Here is a 16923-nt window from a genome sequence, read left to right on the forward strand (position 1 = left end):
ACAGAAACAAGTAAACATAAGAAATCCAACTTACCCTCTCATTTTTCGCCCTTTTGTTTCCACACAAGTAGATAATACCTTTAGCTTCATAATATGGTCTTCATCCTCTAACTGCAAGCGCTGCTGACTTGTTCCTGCAAGACATCATAATCCTTCAATGTTACAAAAATCTTCATGAAAGGAAACAGGTATTTTGTTACAATACCAATGCCATCCGATGGCCGCAACCTATTTTTGAAAATGAGAAACTGAAAACGAGGACCGAAACAATCCACAAAAATAAAACTATGAGAGCTCAATGTTTTACAATGTTTTCTATACACGACACAGGCTATTTGGCCATAAGGAACACTGACTGCACTCGCTAGTAGTCCAAAACTTCAGGTTCATTTCCTTGAGGTTTCTTCAGCTTAGCCACGAGGACCCACATGTTTGCTAGTTCATTTTCTAAGAAGGCTTCCTTCTGTTTGGATTCCTCGAGTTTCTTCTGTATCTCTGCTTCTCTTTGCTCCTTTTCAAGAAGGGCAGCTTCTAGCTCTCTTTCGTAACTAGCATTTACTTCTCTCTTTATGGTAGGTTCGTGCCGCTTTATGTGAGATTCCCTTCTGGTGTTCCTTGGTACACTGCTTGCTCTGCGCTGAGTGGAGTTTCTAGTAGAGGCCAATTCAGCAGCCAGTCTCTCATTGTGGTTCATAAGTTTTGTGACTTCCTCAGATAATGCCTTCAATTCCACACCGGCAGCTGAAGCCAACCCTCTAGCATATGCACCCTCCTCTGCCAACTTCTGGTTTCGAGCTTCTAACTGGCTATTTGCTTCTGTTAGTTCGGATACTTTCTGTTTTAGTTCTTTGATTTCAGATACCTATTAGCATGTTGCACAAAGATTTAAAAAAAATGAGTAAAAATTCAAATAAACAAAAGTTTCACTAGTTTATCACTATCTAAAGTGAGAAAAAAATTAATAAATACTCTGAATCAAATTACAGTGCAAAAGAACAAACACCATGAACAAAAATGTTAGTATACTTCTACGACTATGACATGATAGATGATTGACTCATTTTTATAGCTAATATATCATGCCATAAGAACCCCAGTGTATAAAGTATTATGAAAACTTTAAAAAGAATCAAGCTTTGAGATGATAAGTTATCCTGGTGTATTAATAAATGTCAAAGTTATTGAGATAATTGATCGAATTCCTGTGTGGAGATATAACAGATGGATAGATTAAAGAAAATAGTCAAATTTCAAGGGAAAAATTAATTAATCATAATTTGAAAGAATATGTCATTTCATCCAAAGAGACACATTATTTGGTCAAACTTTTCCCTCAATTTGGAGATTGCATGTCCAACTTAAATCGATAAGACATTCCATGACTTTTAGGGGTAATTCACCATGTAGATCTAACATTCAGGACAGGAGTCTTTGTGAATGAAAGGAATAATAGTGAAATCAAATGCGAAAGCAAATACCAACCAGATCCTCTTCGTGTTGCAATTTTGATGATGTATCATTCAACAAACCATCTTCAGACTTTGTTCTCATCTCATGAAAGAATGTTTCCTCAAAATGATACTGTGATTTGACATTCATTGAGGAATCCTTCATTTCAAGTGCTTGTGCAAGTTGTTGTTTCAAGGAAGTAATAGTTTCTTGCAGTTCTTCACATTTGTGTATCTATAAAGGAACAAATATGAGCATTACTGATGCTAGTCATCACTTGAAAGTGCCCAACAATATAACTAATACAGCTACCTTTTGCAGCAGTTGATCCTGTATAATACTGTTATCTGCAGTCTTTACCTAAAAAAGGGTTTCCAGAATGAGAGCTTAAGTTAAAATAATGCACCAAAGTAGATTATAGAATTTGATAAGTTATCCATGTGCCCCCAAGTTAATCAGTGGAAATAACTAATGGAGGAGAATGTCAGACGAACAAGAACATTTAACCAGATTCAGAAAGATGAATTTATCTGTTAACGTATGTGAAAGAATGTCTGCAAACAAGAATGACTACCTCGAGTTCAAGAGTTTTCTCATTTAGTTGTTCTTGTAATTCTGTATACGACTGAAAAAGAGAAGGAAAAAAAACAATTAACCAAATGAAACTGTAGGACCAATCGAGAAACACATAAGTTGAAGTCAGAACTAGGATTTACAGGTGAAACTCCCGAGTTTCGCATACTATTGTGAGACACTGAGAGAGAGTTAGCCATCTGCTTTTCCAAAGATATGATTTGCTGGTTCTTTACTTTTATCTCTTCTTTGACCTTCCTCATGTCCATCTTCAAATCAATAGTACCACATGAGTTCTACAATCCTCATTTATCACATGGTCTTCTCTAACAAAATAAATGGGAGAAAAATAATTACTTGAATCTGTTCATTCTTTGGGTTCTTAGCAGCTTCATCAGAAAGTCGCTTTAGAATACTCGAATGAAGTGCCACTTCTCCGGCGAGAATCTTTAGCTGCTCTTTAAGCAATTCAAGATGATCTATAGTTTTGATGCTTGTCTGGTAAAAAAAAAATAGAATATGAATATGAATATAAAGAGACTTCCAAGTAGTCAAACTTTGTGCACATAAAAGTGACACATAAAAATATAATCTTCCATGAACAAAAAAAAATGTTGCTTATTGACAAATAGTCGTTGCTATAAAAACTGAATTAAGAAAGTCAAAGTTATAGCAAAAGTTTAAACCATAAAACTAATACTAAGATGATTTTTTTTTGTTAATCCCGGTATCCAACTCTTTTAATGTTGGAGCCCTACGGAAGTTTCCCACCAGCTACCAATGTAAATCCGGGAAGCACATATGGGTCCTAGCAAATGGCCCAGCATCACGAGTGGTTCGAACACCGCAGGTGTATGAGGTGCCCTGCATGAATTTTGAACCCTCATTGCATGGGAGCCCATCCTACCTCGTACAGTTTGCAGTTTGATTAATTGAATTGATTGTTAATAAAATCAATAGAAGAAAGTCATATGCTAAGAAGTATCATAAGCAAATATTAGACAACAATTATAAATATAGTTGATTGACAATAATGATGATGATGTTAATAATAATTGATTGCAACTTAAGATTCAAAGAGCAAAGATTAGACAAGTTATTTTTAAATTTCATGTCTGACTGCAGGTATTTGGCCAGTGTAGCAGCAATGAATAGTGCCATAGTTCACAGTTAGTGTGCTTGATAAAGAAAATGTTCACTAGCAAATTATAAGGACCCAAGGAAAATCACTTGTCTACATGGTGCACAAAAGCTGATTGAATAAATCCTTTAAATTGAACTTATCTTTCTCATGTTTCCCTATTAAATCCTCAATTTGATATATTTTATGAAGAAGAAACTCTGAAATTCAAACCAGTAACTGTGGCTTATCTACATTGTTCATTTTACTTTATCATACTTCTCTACCCATTCTAATTTTCATCCAATAGAAAACTTAGCAATGTTGAAGTGATTGGCGCAACAGTAAAGTTATTGCTTTGTGACCAAAAGGTCACGAGTTCGAATCTGGAAACAGCCTCTTGCAAAAAGCAAGGTAAGGCTACGCACAACGGATCCTTCCGCAAGACCCCGCATGGCGGAAGCTTTGTGCACCGGACTGCTCTTTTTTTTTTAGAAAACATAGCAATGTTGATGCGGAATTACGCAAGAGAAATCATAATTTCTTTGTGAAATTAATTTACTAGAGTTTAAATTTTATATGGTTGGTATATCAACAGTCAGTGTTTACTTGAACAAAAATAGGAGGAAATAAAAATAAATGACATTGTCAGTTTCTCCTATTTACTAGGAAAGAAGATGAGAAGATAAAGGAATTTAATTCCATTAAGATCCTGCATTCAATTTGAGCAGAAATGGAAATAATAAATTAAGTTTGATCTCTAATAAACACAACAAAAGAAAATGGCACTATTTTCTTCATTTTACTTCCATCCAAATAATCAAGATCAGTGGAAGTAGATAAGGAATTTTTTTTTCTTTCGACTCACTTAAACTACTCTTCTCCCTCAAGATAAATACATCATTAACGATATTTATACAATTGTAGGAAGACAAAAGTGGATATTTAACTTTAAAATGTGATATAACAACTGAAAGAAGGAATATGGTCACAAGTCATTCTGGAATAGTTAATTTGGTAAGGCAAACAAATACATTAGTTAATTAGGAGAATAATACTTTTAACGTTACCTAAAAGGCTAGTAGTAGACTGAATTTACAGTCAAAAAAAAAAATCACTGAGAAACCCAATTTACGGAAGCTTAATATTCATCTATTTCATACCATTGGTGTCTCTTGGGAAGAAAGATTGTCGGCAGGAAGTTCTCTATCATGGTCAACCTCCAAAAGAAGATCAGCAGGAATACTATCTGGTACTAAGGAATTTGATAAACCATTCTCAAAAGATAAGTGTGTGCTCTCTGCTTGAGGAGTTGGTGTTGTGTGTGATTTTGTCCCACTTGATTTGTCACCATCTGAACTAGTCAATGCTGTCCCACCATCTCGTTTCTGGGCAAAAAATTCAAGTAAGCACTAATATCAGAACAGGAGCCAACAAGTACACCATTCTATAAACTAGATTACTTAGAATAGAAAATGAGCATCACATATGCCCATCAAATGCAGCCATATCAACGGCAAAACACCAAGGCTGCAACCAAAACAGGATGCCCATAGACTGTAAGGTTGCCATCATACACCATCTTGCAGTCTTTAAATAATCACAGATTTAAAAGAATGCAATTCAACAGTGTTGAATTTTTCAACGACCATGAAGTAGGATAACACAGACAGTTGTGAAGAATGCTTCAGAAATATTTTTGCTCTTATGGATGTAAAATCATAAATTTCAACTGAAAATTGACTAGTATCATGAAGCATGCATAACTGATAAGGCAATGCATGTACTGACATGATATATTATTTATCTTACATATGTGTTATTTCCTTTTATGTACAATATTTGTATATCTTACTACTGTGAAAGGGTAAGAAAATCGAAAGATTAGCCAAAATCTTCTTTAATTTTCAAAGTTACTCAATAGTAAATACTATTGCAGAGTTACAAAAATTTACCAGTAAAAAACAATCTTACTGTCAAGCAAAAAAATATACTAGCAAGAAGCATCCATATATTGATCTATACCCGCGATTTGAACCAGTTTAGAAGCCCATGTTTTCTATTCTTCTTCTCTTCCTTCAAAATATCATCATTAGTTTCACCAAATCCTTCAATTGGAGCATAAAAGACGGCAGTTTCGTTATCTAATATCATATCTCGCCTTCGATATGGGAGATATGCAAGCTGCAGAATCAGATGATTTCCTTAATTAGAAAAATATTGGAATCCCCTAATCAAGCAATAGCACATTTGACAAATATTTAAAACACAATTAGACCTGTAGTCAATATATAATCAAGGAATCATAAAGATGAATTATAGAAAAGCAAACCTCCTCCTCTCCAAAAGAATGCCTTCGTCTAGAACCAGGGTGCTGAAGAAATCTTGGAGATTGACTTGCTTTCGTAGACACCAAAATCAATTTGGTTAAACGTTGTATCCTTCCCAATAAAGCAGCTTTAGCTTCTTCTTCCTGCTCCAGTCTTGATTGTAGCTTGACATGACCATCTTCTAGCTTTTGCATGTTAAACATTTATACAAATCAACCGAAACTGAACAGAAAAAATAATTAAAATTAAAATTGTTTGAATATATGGCAATGGCCTACCTTCTGTTTCAAGATAAAGATATCATCTTCTCCGGTATCTTTATGCGGATTAACAGTCACAATCCCTTTCTTTAACTGATCTAGCTCTTGCTTCAAACAACGTATCTCATTTTGGTATTTCTTTATTAGAGACTTTTCATCAAGTATCTATATAGAAGTGAAATCATAAGATAGTACAGAAAATAAACAGCCAACATGGAGAACTGGATCATAGTCATACAAGGAATTTCGTGCCTTGGCGTTAAACACTATTTTAATGGAGAACTTCTATTATACTAAAATCAGGAATCATATGGTCAGAAAAAACATACTTTATTTTGAGAAGCTTGAATCTCAATGCATTTTGCACGGTGAGCAAACTTCAGTGTATTGTGTGTTTCTTCTGCATTGCTTGATGATGGAGTAACTGTACATATGAGCTAATACAAAGGAAGGAAATAACAACTGAAATAATTTAATTGTCCATTCAATTAACTTATCTTGTAGAAATCCAAATGCCAACTTACAGATACACGCCCTTGACCACTTAAAGAGGATTGGAGGAGTCGTGTTAATTTTGAGTCTCTATATGGGATATGTGTAGCTTTTCCATCAGTTAATTTTGCAATAACCTGACAAGGTAGTAGTTAAATAAATTCACAGGGAGAATTACATAAATGAGACTTGAATTTCATCATCGTCATCAAATCATATCTGTTCCAACCATACGAAGACAAAAGTTATGGATTTGATGGGCATTAAAGTCAAAGTTAAACAAATCATAGGTCAGCTTAATTCATATAAATTATGCATGCTTGAATTCTTCCACCCATGAAACGTTATTCCCACTGTAGGAAAAAAAGGTACCTCTTTTTAAAATTAGATTATATGAAAAATACATGATAGCTTACAGGGTTAACTTTGTAATAGGTAATGGAAACTAAAAGCATTGTCAAAGCATGAAAAAAAGAAAATAATATCAAAATTCAACCAATAGTAAACCACTTCAATCCAAAATAGCATTTCCAAAATTGAAAAAAAAAATTGCACAAATCATCTCTATTCAAAAGTTGTTCACAATAGTTCCTTTTCCTCCTTATTCAAAAGTTATCTCAACTTTATGTTAAGTTGTTCACAATAGACTTTACCAGATAAATAATTTACAGTAGGGAAGAGCAATCATTGATGCAATTGACACAATCAAGAAGTTTAGTAAAATATATCAGATGCAACAGGAAAGCAGTTGTACAATTATATTTAAAGTAAATGAAAGACAACTCACAGTTCCAAGAGTTAATAGGCTCTTATTTATATAAGATCCCTCTTTCCGTCGTACTCCAGTAGTCTCAGCCCTTGAGCTTTCTGAACCTGCCAGATCGATGAGGTTCTGCATCCATGAGTGGAAGACAAGTACATAAAACCAATTGTTCGGGGAGAAAAAATCCACAAGCATCACCACAAACATACAGCCAGTAGCAACTAGCATCTATGTTGGCTATGATTCTTAGAATAGTACCAGACAGCAAGTCAGATGTGATAAAGTAACTAGATTGAAGTTCAAGGCATCAACGAAACAAACTTACTAGCTGGGAAAAGTTAACTGCTTCCCCTTCACCACAATCACCACATGGGCTACTCTCTATTGTCTGTAAAAAGGACCAAAAGATTAAGTGAAAGTGTAATACTTCAAGTGCTTGGAACTTTGCAAATATCTTTCACGAATTGCAAAAAAGAATTCCAAAACTGAAAAAAGTATAGTCTATAAAGCAAAAGCAATTTCCAATCCAAGACCAAAATAAGTTTTACTAGAAAACATATCTGGAATGCAACTTGTATAGATAATAGGATCCGTTCAATGTACCAAAAGGGTCAATACTGCAGAGTGAAGTATTAAAGACATAACAGTACCAGATATGGAGAACCCTGAATTAGTTAATTTCCCAGTTGTCCATGTCACTGAGCAATATATGACAGCTTCAAACAGCAAAAAATCATTAACCAGTTTCAGGGTTTTCATAAATCTGCTAGTCTATAAGCGATTAATTTCATTATTTCCTTTTCTGGTATCAGAATCACTTAGGAATCTAGGACTATATACCTATCAAAACAGTTGTATAATCCTATGAGAGTATGAGGTTCGACAAGTAATACAAAATCTTAAAGATAGGTAAATAATTAAGAAGAAAAGCAGAATTGCTTTGAGAATGTATTTTCAAGTAAGCAAACTCATTTTTTGATAGGAAGGGGGGAAAAAACTATAACCATCTGTGTCAAAATTACAAGAACACTTCTTGCCCCATCTTGCTTCTTCCACTTGTCATGTAGACAAACTCAATTAAGTGCTGATATCCTAGCCTACAGAAGGGAAGAGGAAAAAAGTTACTTTCTTCCCAGATTTGGGAACAAAGCCACGGTTTCTTATTATCCCAATTTTCTATCCTCCTTCACAACATTTAGAAAATCCTTGAAAGATTTAGTTTTGCATTTAAGAAATAGTATGTGGATGAAGCCGACCACCAATCAGAACTAAGATAGCTAACTGTAAAAAAAACAAGGTCATTGAGTTAAATACGTGCGAATAGAATGTTGTACAATCCATACCAAGATAAAGCATTAGAACCAAAAAAACACATACTTTTATATTTTTAAATCATTAGTGGGACGAAAGAAATTAAAAAGTGCATCAAACGGTTATAGTAAACAATAATAATTGCACAATTGGAATTTATAACCAACACAAAAATGCAGTATAAGTACCAGTGTGAAAATTGTATGACTTCGGCTGCTTAGCAAATTGAAGTTATTGGATCCGACATGTCTATGCTCTATCATCAATTAAGAGAGATTTCACCATCAGCATAAAAAAGAGTCGTGTGTATAAAATATCATAAAAATTCATTCAATAGAATCAACCTTAAAATCTAATGAGCATGCACATGCACGTATGTAAATTCCAATTTTACCTTCTCCAGCTGCAATAAGGGAGAGTGCATGTGCAGGAGACAATACTACTTCCTCCTTAATACCCTCAATAAATGTACCCTAAAACCAAACACATGGAAAACAAGTACATCATTGAGTAAATCATCATTAAGGGTGTTGTTAAAAAAGTAGGAATGCAGCATGTCAATAGACTTCCACATATAAAGTAGCTAAAACACATCAATTGGAAAAGGTAAAGAACGGAAAAGAACTGCAGGCTGGATATAGCCAAACTACTATGAGAAGTTTTAAATGCACACTCTTAAATGGTTACAGATCAGGGCTCTGGCAGATTGATCCATGCCTGAAATGAAGACTAAGAATCACAGAGGAACACTGACACAAATACCAGAGAAGATTAAAGACATGAAGTAGATAGTCTTAGCATCTCAGGTAACATATAACATAGTGGAAGTAACTTGCTCAGGCCGACTCATGGTGCCACATTGCATGCAGCGTATAACAAGCCAACCCATGGCCTGCAGAAAGTTACCTTGAGAAGATTCACAAGGAAACCCATGAGCATTGGATATGCAGACAATATGGAAGCATCACATAGGGATTTGTTAACTGGTTATTCCCATGTAATGATAACTACCTAGAAACAAGCCCAAATTCCCAAAAATATCAAAATGTCTCTATTGAGAAACCAAGAGGTGGAGACGCCTCATAATATACACCTAACAAAAAGAAAAGAGTATTCAAAGGAAATATGGATAACATTGATGTAGACATAAATAAGTTAAGATATGAAAAACTGAATCAGAATCAAGCTGTTATATAAATATTCTGACACAAAGTGACTAGATAATCAAAATCTTTGTTTCTCAAATCACATAGCAAAAACAAAAAAAAAATGTCCTCATAATAAGAGCATAGTATCAAGTATAGTAGGTGATTAACCAGCACCTGAGTGTCCTCCCTGATTCGCAGATTCTGTCCTGCTGGATTTAGTAAATCATTGACAACCTGGATAATCAAGTAAAATGTAATGCAACTATGACTCACAAATGAAAGCACAATCATGATAAATCTCAAAATTTCATGGTAGACAATTCAAATGACCCATTAAATTCCTCAATGTGAGCTACACACTGATAATGATGTGTATGCATCGTATCCATGTATCTAGTAAATCCTGAATATAGCCACTACAAGGCATATGACTAAACCTTTGCAGTGAAGTAGAGGACATCATCAGTGCATTAACTAGGATTTCCTCCACATCTCATTTGGCCAGAAACATTCACTTTTGATACTTAGTGATGGAGAGATCTACAACTGTTATGGACCCTCAAGAATCTAGCCACAAGAATGAGACTTCAGCATATCAACATAGCTTCAGTAAAATACAGATCCCGTATTTTCACCACATACAATGGTATGTTTCAAGTTAACATCCGCACCTCCCTGTGGCACTGGGGTGATTCAGATCAAGAATTTCTATTCTTCACCCACATGGCATATGAAATCAAATTGATTTAACACCTTGACTGAGCTTTCCCTGCTGCACCGACAAGTCTGCAAAGAGCCTAGTCTGCATAAGATCTACCTGGTCTCTCCAAGATCACAACAAACAGAGATAAAGGAAAACATCTACTTCATGTCAGATCCACATGATCTGAATATCACAAAAAGAGATCCAGAAGTGTTTAGAGACAATATTTGACCACGGGTACCTATTGGTAGTGAAAGTAGAGCCTGGTCAAGATCATATACTTTAGATCTCAGAATAAATTTCAAGTCATGTTCCAACGTATCTTGAAACCACATATCTTTATCCTTTATTGCAAAATTTGAGATGGTGTTGCCTGATATTGCTGACTCAATACACATCATGGTTTCAAAACTAGTTGTTTCAATCAACACAAGCAAAATGCAAAAATACACCCATCAATGGAAACTGAAACAAAGTTGGCACGGACAAAAATTAGTTTGCCCCATACCACCTGAAAACAATCATGTCTTACTCATGCATATGCTAGAAACTTTGTTTCATCCAATATCAAACAATATGAACTCAACATAAAATCCAATGAGGATAAGCTACAAGACACTCTTCCTCCTTATATTCTTCTCTTCTTTTATTGTTGTCTTATTCTTTCGCTTTTTTTTCTCCTGACCATCCTCAGGTCAGCTCAATCTCCCTATGCGCTCGTAAAATAGAGTTAACATCATGTGATCTTGTCCTGACAATCCGATCACCACATCCTCCGTTAGTTGTTGGTCTATATAGGGTGATCCTCTACGACACTCGTAACAAACATATGTGGTCTAAGAACACAAACATAAAGATCACTCAAGTAATAATATCCTCTCTAATCAAGTTTTACCTATATCAAAATTAATTGGCTCATAACTGAACTCTGGAGCTTACCTTAAACACAATTGAAACCAGTTCCAGATAATAAACCCAATGAAACCTAGTTGAGATTCAATTCCAAATATTAATCAATTAAACATACATCTCTGTTGGTTAAAGACTTAATATAACAATACTATACAACAAAGTACAATTGTATGATATGTATCTACATATCCAAGTGTTACATTCCGGGATAATATACTTTTTCAAGTTGTTTCCATGTAAAATTAGTTCAATTAACAAACAAATTCATATATTTCCTATTTTCACAGGTAAAATAAGAGGAAATTAGAGTGGTTAAACCAAAAGAACTTATAATTTCTCTACATGGGCATAGAAGAATCTAGATTTGCATCACTTCCACATGTCTATGTTTACATTTTTCTAATATAATTAAAATTACTACATAATAATGAGAAGCATGAAATGACACTCAATAATGCATAAAATGAAAACAAATAACCAGCATTAGATTGCACTTTTCAGTAAACAAACCTCATTGTATATTTCCAGGTATGATACACGAAGAAGAAACTCACGACTTGGAGTCTGAAACCAGAAGTAGGTGCTCAGATTCTTATGAACCTACTAAAAGTGTTTCAGAGATAGAGAAATGTTCAAACTACCTCTTGGATGATACTAAATGCATCTTTTACAGCCAATGGTATGATTCCTGGGGATCTTTGATCTCCCTGACATAAATCCAACATAATTAAATTGATATGAAATTTCGAGATCCACTTGCTAGAAATATTTTGAGAATGAGCAGATGATCAAGTTTGCAGAAGATTTGATCATTGTTGTATCCAAGCTTACTAAATATCATAAAGAATTGCAATCTTAACCCAAAGTATTTCCAATTACCAAGAAGCCAGTATAATTTGTAGCAAAAGTGTCATCAACAGGATTCTAAAATTTCATGACAGATGATCATCCAAAATGGGGAAATTAAATAAAAGGGAAAACAGAACCACTAAATCACTGATATATATCCACTTAATTAAGAGCACAAGGATTGCAATGACTATCTATATTATTTTGAACTTCTAACCAAACAGTATGTTGATAGTACATTAGAACAAAATTTCAGTATTTTTTGATTCAGAAAGTGATTCAAATGATAATAGTAGTGATACATGCTAAGCAAGAACAGAATGGCAAATAACCATGCTTTTTTCGTTTGTCTTTTTGTGCACTTGATCTTGTGCATTGCACCATCATTCAGAAATATTAAAGGAATGCAACATCTAGAACCTTGTAATTTTATTTGAATAAAAAAGTAAACAAGAACAAAGACTTTCACTAGGTCTCCTTTTTAGCACCGGAAGCAATCAAACAATGGCTGAGGCTGCTGCAAGCAAATTAGGAGAATGCAACAATTAGGTCTATGAGATAAATTGAAGAAATAATAAGATTAAAGAAAAAAACAACAATAGTTATGCTGAATTGAATTCTCCATCAATTAAACAATGTAAAGGAAAATTTCCAGGCATCAGAAAGACAAAAATATGTGAGTGTCTCTACATTAAAGTTGTGACCTCACATGCATTGTATGTGTTTTGCCACTGCTTGTAACTCCATAAGCAAAAATTGTGCCTGTGGAAAGAGAAAAAAAGGCAAGATTCCATTAAATTTCATGGTGTTTTTCAGCAATCAATAAACTTTGTTTCCAATTGTCAGAATAAGTCAAGGAGCACTTGAGGTTAAGGACCCTCAAAAAGTGTGGTACAATTCAAACATCAGTTGGAAACAAAATACTCATTTAATGCAAGTGAGTTCTCTTCTATTCTATGTACTCTAGTCGAGCTTGAAGATTTCATTAGGGTGTGAGGTTTGCAAGTAATCTTAAACAAAAATCCAATTTTATAAAGTGGACACAGAAGTGAAAGATTATTTTTCAAAATAAATTACAAAGCAAACATTGTACAATACATTGGTAAAGTAAAATAGAACCAAAGAATATAGGATATAAGCATAATTTCCTTCCTAAACACCTGTCAAATGGAAAATACCACTAGAATATGCAGTATGGCACATAACCTTGATGAATATCAAACAAAGATAGATTAGGAGGATATTTTTTTAAAAGATAATGGACGAGAATATGCAGGACAAAAGAGATATTATAGCCACAGCATCTACTCCTTTAAATGGTATACCCTGAATAATTAAATCAGCTTATAATTAATTTATTCAATCAAATGCAATTAATTCCTTAATTGACACAACTACAAATAAATTAAAATCAGGTTCGAGTAGACCAGGCTAACTGGTTGAATAAGGATTGGTCTTGACTTTTTGAGTGAACCTGAGATCTTAGACTCAAACAAATGGAACCAAACTGAACCAGAGGTTGAAGGTTTATTTATGAGGATTGCTGTGGTCATCAAGAGCCCCTTTCCAGCATTTGTCTTCTTCTGCTATCTCTCTTGATCTCCTTTATCTGTCATTTAGTGATCACTTTTCTATGTTTCTCATCATTTTCCTCTCTCAGTGATCTGGAGTCCATCTCCCCCACTGACTAGTCAAGATTTTGAGGGTAAGATATGGCAACAGGATGAGTTGCAGACCATTGCAGGAAGAGGTGGGTTGCAAGTGGAGTTTCATATCTGGTATTGTTTGTTACTTTGGTTCCTTCCTTTATTAACTTCACGTTTGTGGGTTGAAATTGGTAGCACGAATTTGTGTTGCTGTAATTGCTGATCAGGAGGCACCAACCCGTGAGATCTAGCACCAGTCAGACTAGATCTAATGTGGATCTGTTAAGGAGAGTTATGGTTATATATATATATATATATAGGAGTATTGTGGTAGGTCTAGCAGATTATTGAGGTTAAGCAAGGGTTTTCTAAAAAAACTAAGAATTGAAGTGTTGTGATGGATTAAGTCAGTTGAGAGTTTAATTGTGCTTGTAGATTTTAGATGATCCCGATCTTCTTATAGTGTATTTCATAAGGATTTTTTTATTAACCAGGAATATTTGTTATTTGTGTTATTTAGGAATATTCTAACCAAAATGATACTTCTAACAGATAGGGGCTTGTTAATATCTGAGAAACGTAGCGAGGAAAAGAACTCCTTAGTGAAAGCATGTACAGTGCCACTGCCAGGGTGTCAAGTGATGTTAGTGCTGGTTGACCAAGAATGAGGGCAATTATTGACATGCAGTAGAGCAGATGTCATATGATATGATCAACTAAGCATGTTGATTTTATGATTTTATTTGTTTGTCAATGACATAAGAATCTGGAAACAACCTCTTGGCTCTTGCAAAAAGCAAGGTAAGGCTGCGTACAATGGATCCTTCCCCGGGACCCCGCATAGCAGGAGCTTCGTGCATCGGGTTGCCCTTTTTTTTTTTTTGTCAATGACATAAGAATACTTGTTTCTAATTTTATAATCAATGATCACATATAATGATTCTAACAAGATTGAAGAAATACAATGATAAAGGAAGTGTTAAGAATTGTATTTGAAAATTAAGAACATCTTTGCTGTAGGTATTCAAGCTAGACTCAGTTATAGATGAGATACAAACTTTCTAATATGAACTTAATCAAGAGGATTAACACCATCATGCATGACAGACACCATAAACATTCGATGAAAACAATCAAGAGGGCCACAACACTTAGTTTCCATGAGATTTTTTTTCTTTGAAAATTGAGATCAATACCAAATTTATGAATAATTTAAAAGTACAATAGCAAAATTTAAAAAGGAGAAGAAATTTACCATTGATACCCTCCATAGCACCACCGACAACATGCTGAGCAGCCACATCATATACATGGCGTGTTGTTGTTGTAGGCCCAAAAACTCGATCTATAATTTCAGGGTTATGAAATTAGTCAAGGCCAAGGCCAGATTTATATTTAGTAATGGCAACGGGAAGCACACAAACATGCATTGAAATATAAAGTGAAAAGGTTATCATGAATAAAAAATAATAATCTTGTGGCCAGTATTATACAAATAAGAAATGGAGAACTTTTCCTTTGTGCATAAATACCAGTCGACTAACAGATTTAGCCTTGGTATCGAATATACCTGCTAGATGGTAGCTTTCAATTTCCAAATTTAGCTAAACCCTAAAAATTGGCAAAGAAAAGGGATAAAAAAAAAAGTTGTCTTAATGAATGAAGTTGACTGTTTTATAAGATGATCCTACTCAGATATGTACCATGAAACATGTCAATGTTATGGTTAACATATACATTCCTAGAGGTACTCTTAACTCTTTTAAACTCTCAATGGTAGCTATACAGATGGACTAATTTGATCAAAAATCCAAAATCATTACTTTGGAATTGGGAAGAGCTCATAGTGACAATAGATTTAATATCAGTTTCTTAAAGGAATTATGGATCTCAATTCACACCCAAATGGGAGGCCTTTAAAGTTTAAATGAAACTGGTGTGATTTTTACGTCAATTAAATTGAGATGATGCTTACTGTCAAAAGGGAATTAGTTAATTTAATTGAGCAAGGATGTTTTTGAGCACCCAATGCCCCTAAAAATTAAGGTGCTTGAAGTAATCTTGAACTTTATGTGTTGTGCTTTTCTTTAGCATCCTGCACTATAGTTCTGATAAATTAACTTCTGTACTAACAACTGAAGAATTAGCAACGGTAAAGTTGTTGCCATGTGACCAAAAGGTCACGGGTTCGAATCCTGGAAACAACCTCTTGCAAAAAGCAGGGTAAGGTTGCGTACAATGGATCCTTCCCCGGAACTTCACATGGCGGGAGCTTCGTGCACCGGACTGCCTTTTTTTTTACTAACAACTGAAGAATTAGCATACACGATCCCACTATTTCATATGCTATTTATTGTCATATTAGCTCAAAGTAGTAACTCATCCAACGACACTCAATAATCAGATGCGAACAGGAAAAAAATGGTATGCTTATACATGTCATAGTTACACAAAGACAAGGAGCTAAATAAACTATACTCAAAGATAGTCCAATTCATTTCCAGAAATATATATCGTCCAATAAGCACAATTGACCAGTTGCATAAAATTCAGAGTGATTCAAAAGATGCCACAGTATTGTACTACCGATAATTCATTATACACCAAAAGGACACTACAAATCAAATGCAATACATACCACGTACCATAAGCATATGCAAGAGTCGGATTATGTTCACTTCGAACGATGGTATCCCCATCAGCATACCAGGCAATCTCCTCTCCCTGACGAATCTCACGTTGACTACACGCCAAAAAAACAAAATAAGACAAATTACGCCGGCTTCAAAGACCAACAAATGGACGAAGAGAAGGAAGAGAACAGATCTGATCCCAACCTGAGCGGCCGGAACCGAACAGTAACCGTCACATTCTCCTTCGATCCATCCGCGTCCAGCACCTCGCTGTCTGGAAAGAAGTACTGCGGCTTGCCTCTCGCCGTCGACGACGCTGGCGAGCTCTGCCCATCGGCGGAGGCCTCGGGTACCTGCCTGAACGACGAGGTCGTGGACGAAGTCGGAGAATTAGCAGGCTTATACGACGCCGGCGACTGCACCGTTCTCCTCTGCCTCGAATCGTACCGCGACGCCATACCGAGGTCGATCCGAAGCCTATAGTCTTAAGAACCACGCCCAAGAGATCACCGAGCTCAGCCTGACACGCACAAGAGCTTGAATCGGAGCTGCATTGGCTCCAATCGATCGAGAGGGAGCCGGAACGAGGCGGAGAAGGTTTGGGCGAAGGAAGAGCAGCAGATTTTGAGGGTTTTCTCGTTCCCGTCTTGCGAAAAAAATATAAAGGAAAAAAAAAAGGCTCGCTTTCTTCTCTCTCTCTGCTCGCTTTTCAGTTGAATGGAAAAAAGGGAGCA

The 16923-nt window shown here is 35.2% G+C and overlaps 1 protein-coding gene across 2 annotated transcripts; it reads right to left on the reverse strand.

Annotated features, from left to right (window-relative positions):
* Positions 1-147: 147 nt before the first annotated feature.
* LOC122041556 (kinesin-like protein KIN-7D, chloroplastic) lies at positions 148-16887 on the reverse strand. Of its 2 annotated transcripts, none has more exons than XM_042601276.1 (23): positions 16394-16887; positions 16202-16299; positions 14812-14901; positions 12620-12672; positions 11703-11768; positions 11572-11625; positions 9621-9680; positions 8693-8771; positions 8487-8554; positions 7313-7375; positions 7012-7116; positions 6257-6361; positions 6062-6169; positions 5751-5897; positions 5475-5657; positions 5168-5326; positions 4306-4530; positions 2380-2520; positions 2166-2291; positions 2024-2074; positions 1762-1809; positions 1483-1683; positions 148-862 (listed from the first exon to the last, which is right to left on the reverse strand). In XM_042601276.1, the coding sequence occupies exons 1-23, from the start codon at positions 16645-16647 to the stop codon at positions 365-367; spliced, it is 2982 nt and encodes a 993-aa protein (XP_042457210.1). In that variant the 5' UTR covers positions 16648-16887; the 3' UTR covers positions 148-364. The 2 variants fall into 2 exon arrangements, with proteins under 2 accessions (XP_042457210.1, XP_042457212.1); XM_042601278.1 differs by having other exon boundaries at positions 16195-16299; positions 16394-16421.
* Between the last annotated feature and the right edge of the window lie 36 nt (positions 16888-16923).

The sequence above is a fragment of the Zingiber officinale genome, chromosome 2A, assembly GCF_018446385.1.
Source record: "Zingiber officinale cultivar Zhangliang chromosome 2A, Zo_v1.1, whole genome shotgun sequence".
NCBI classification, from domain to species: Eukaryota; Viridiplantae; Streptophyta; class Magnoliopsida; order Zingiberales; family Zingiberaceae; genus Zingiber; species Zingiber officinale.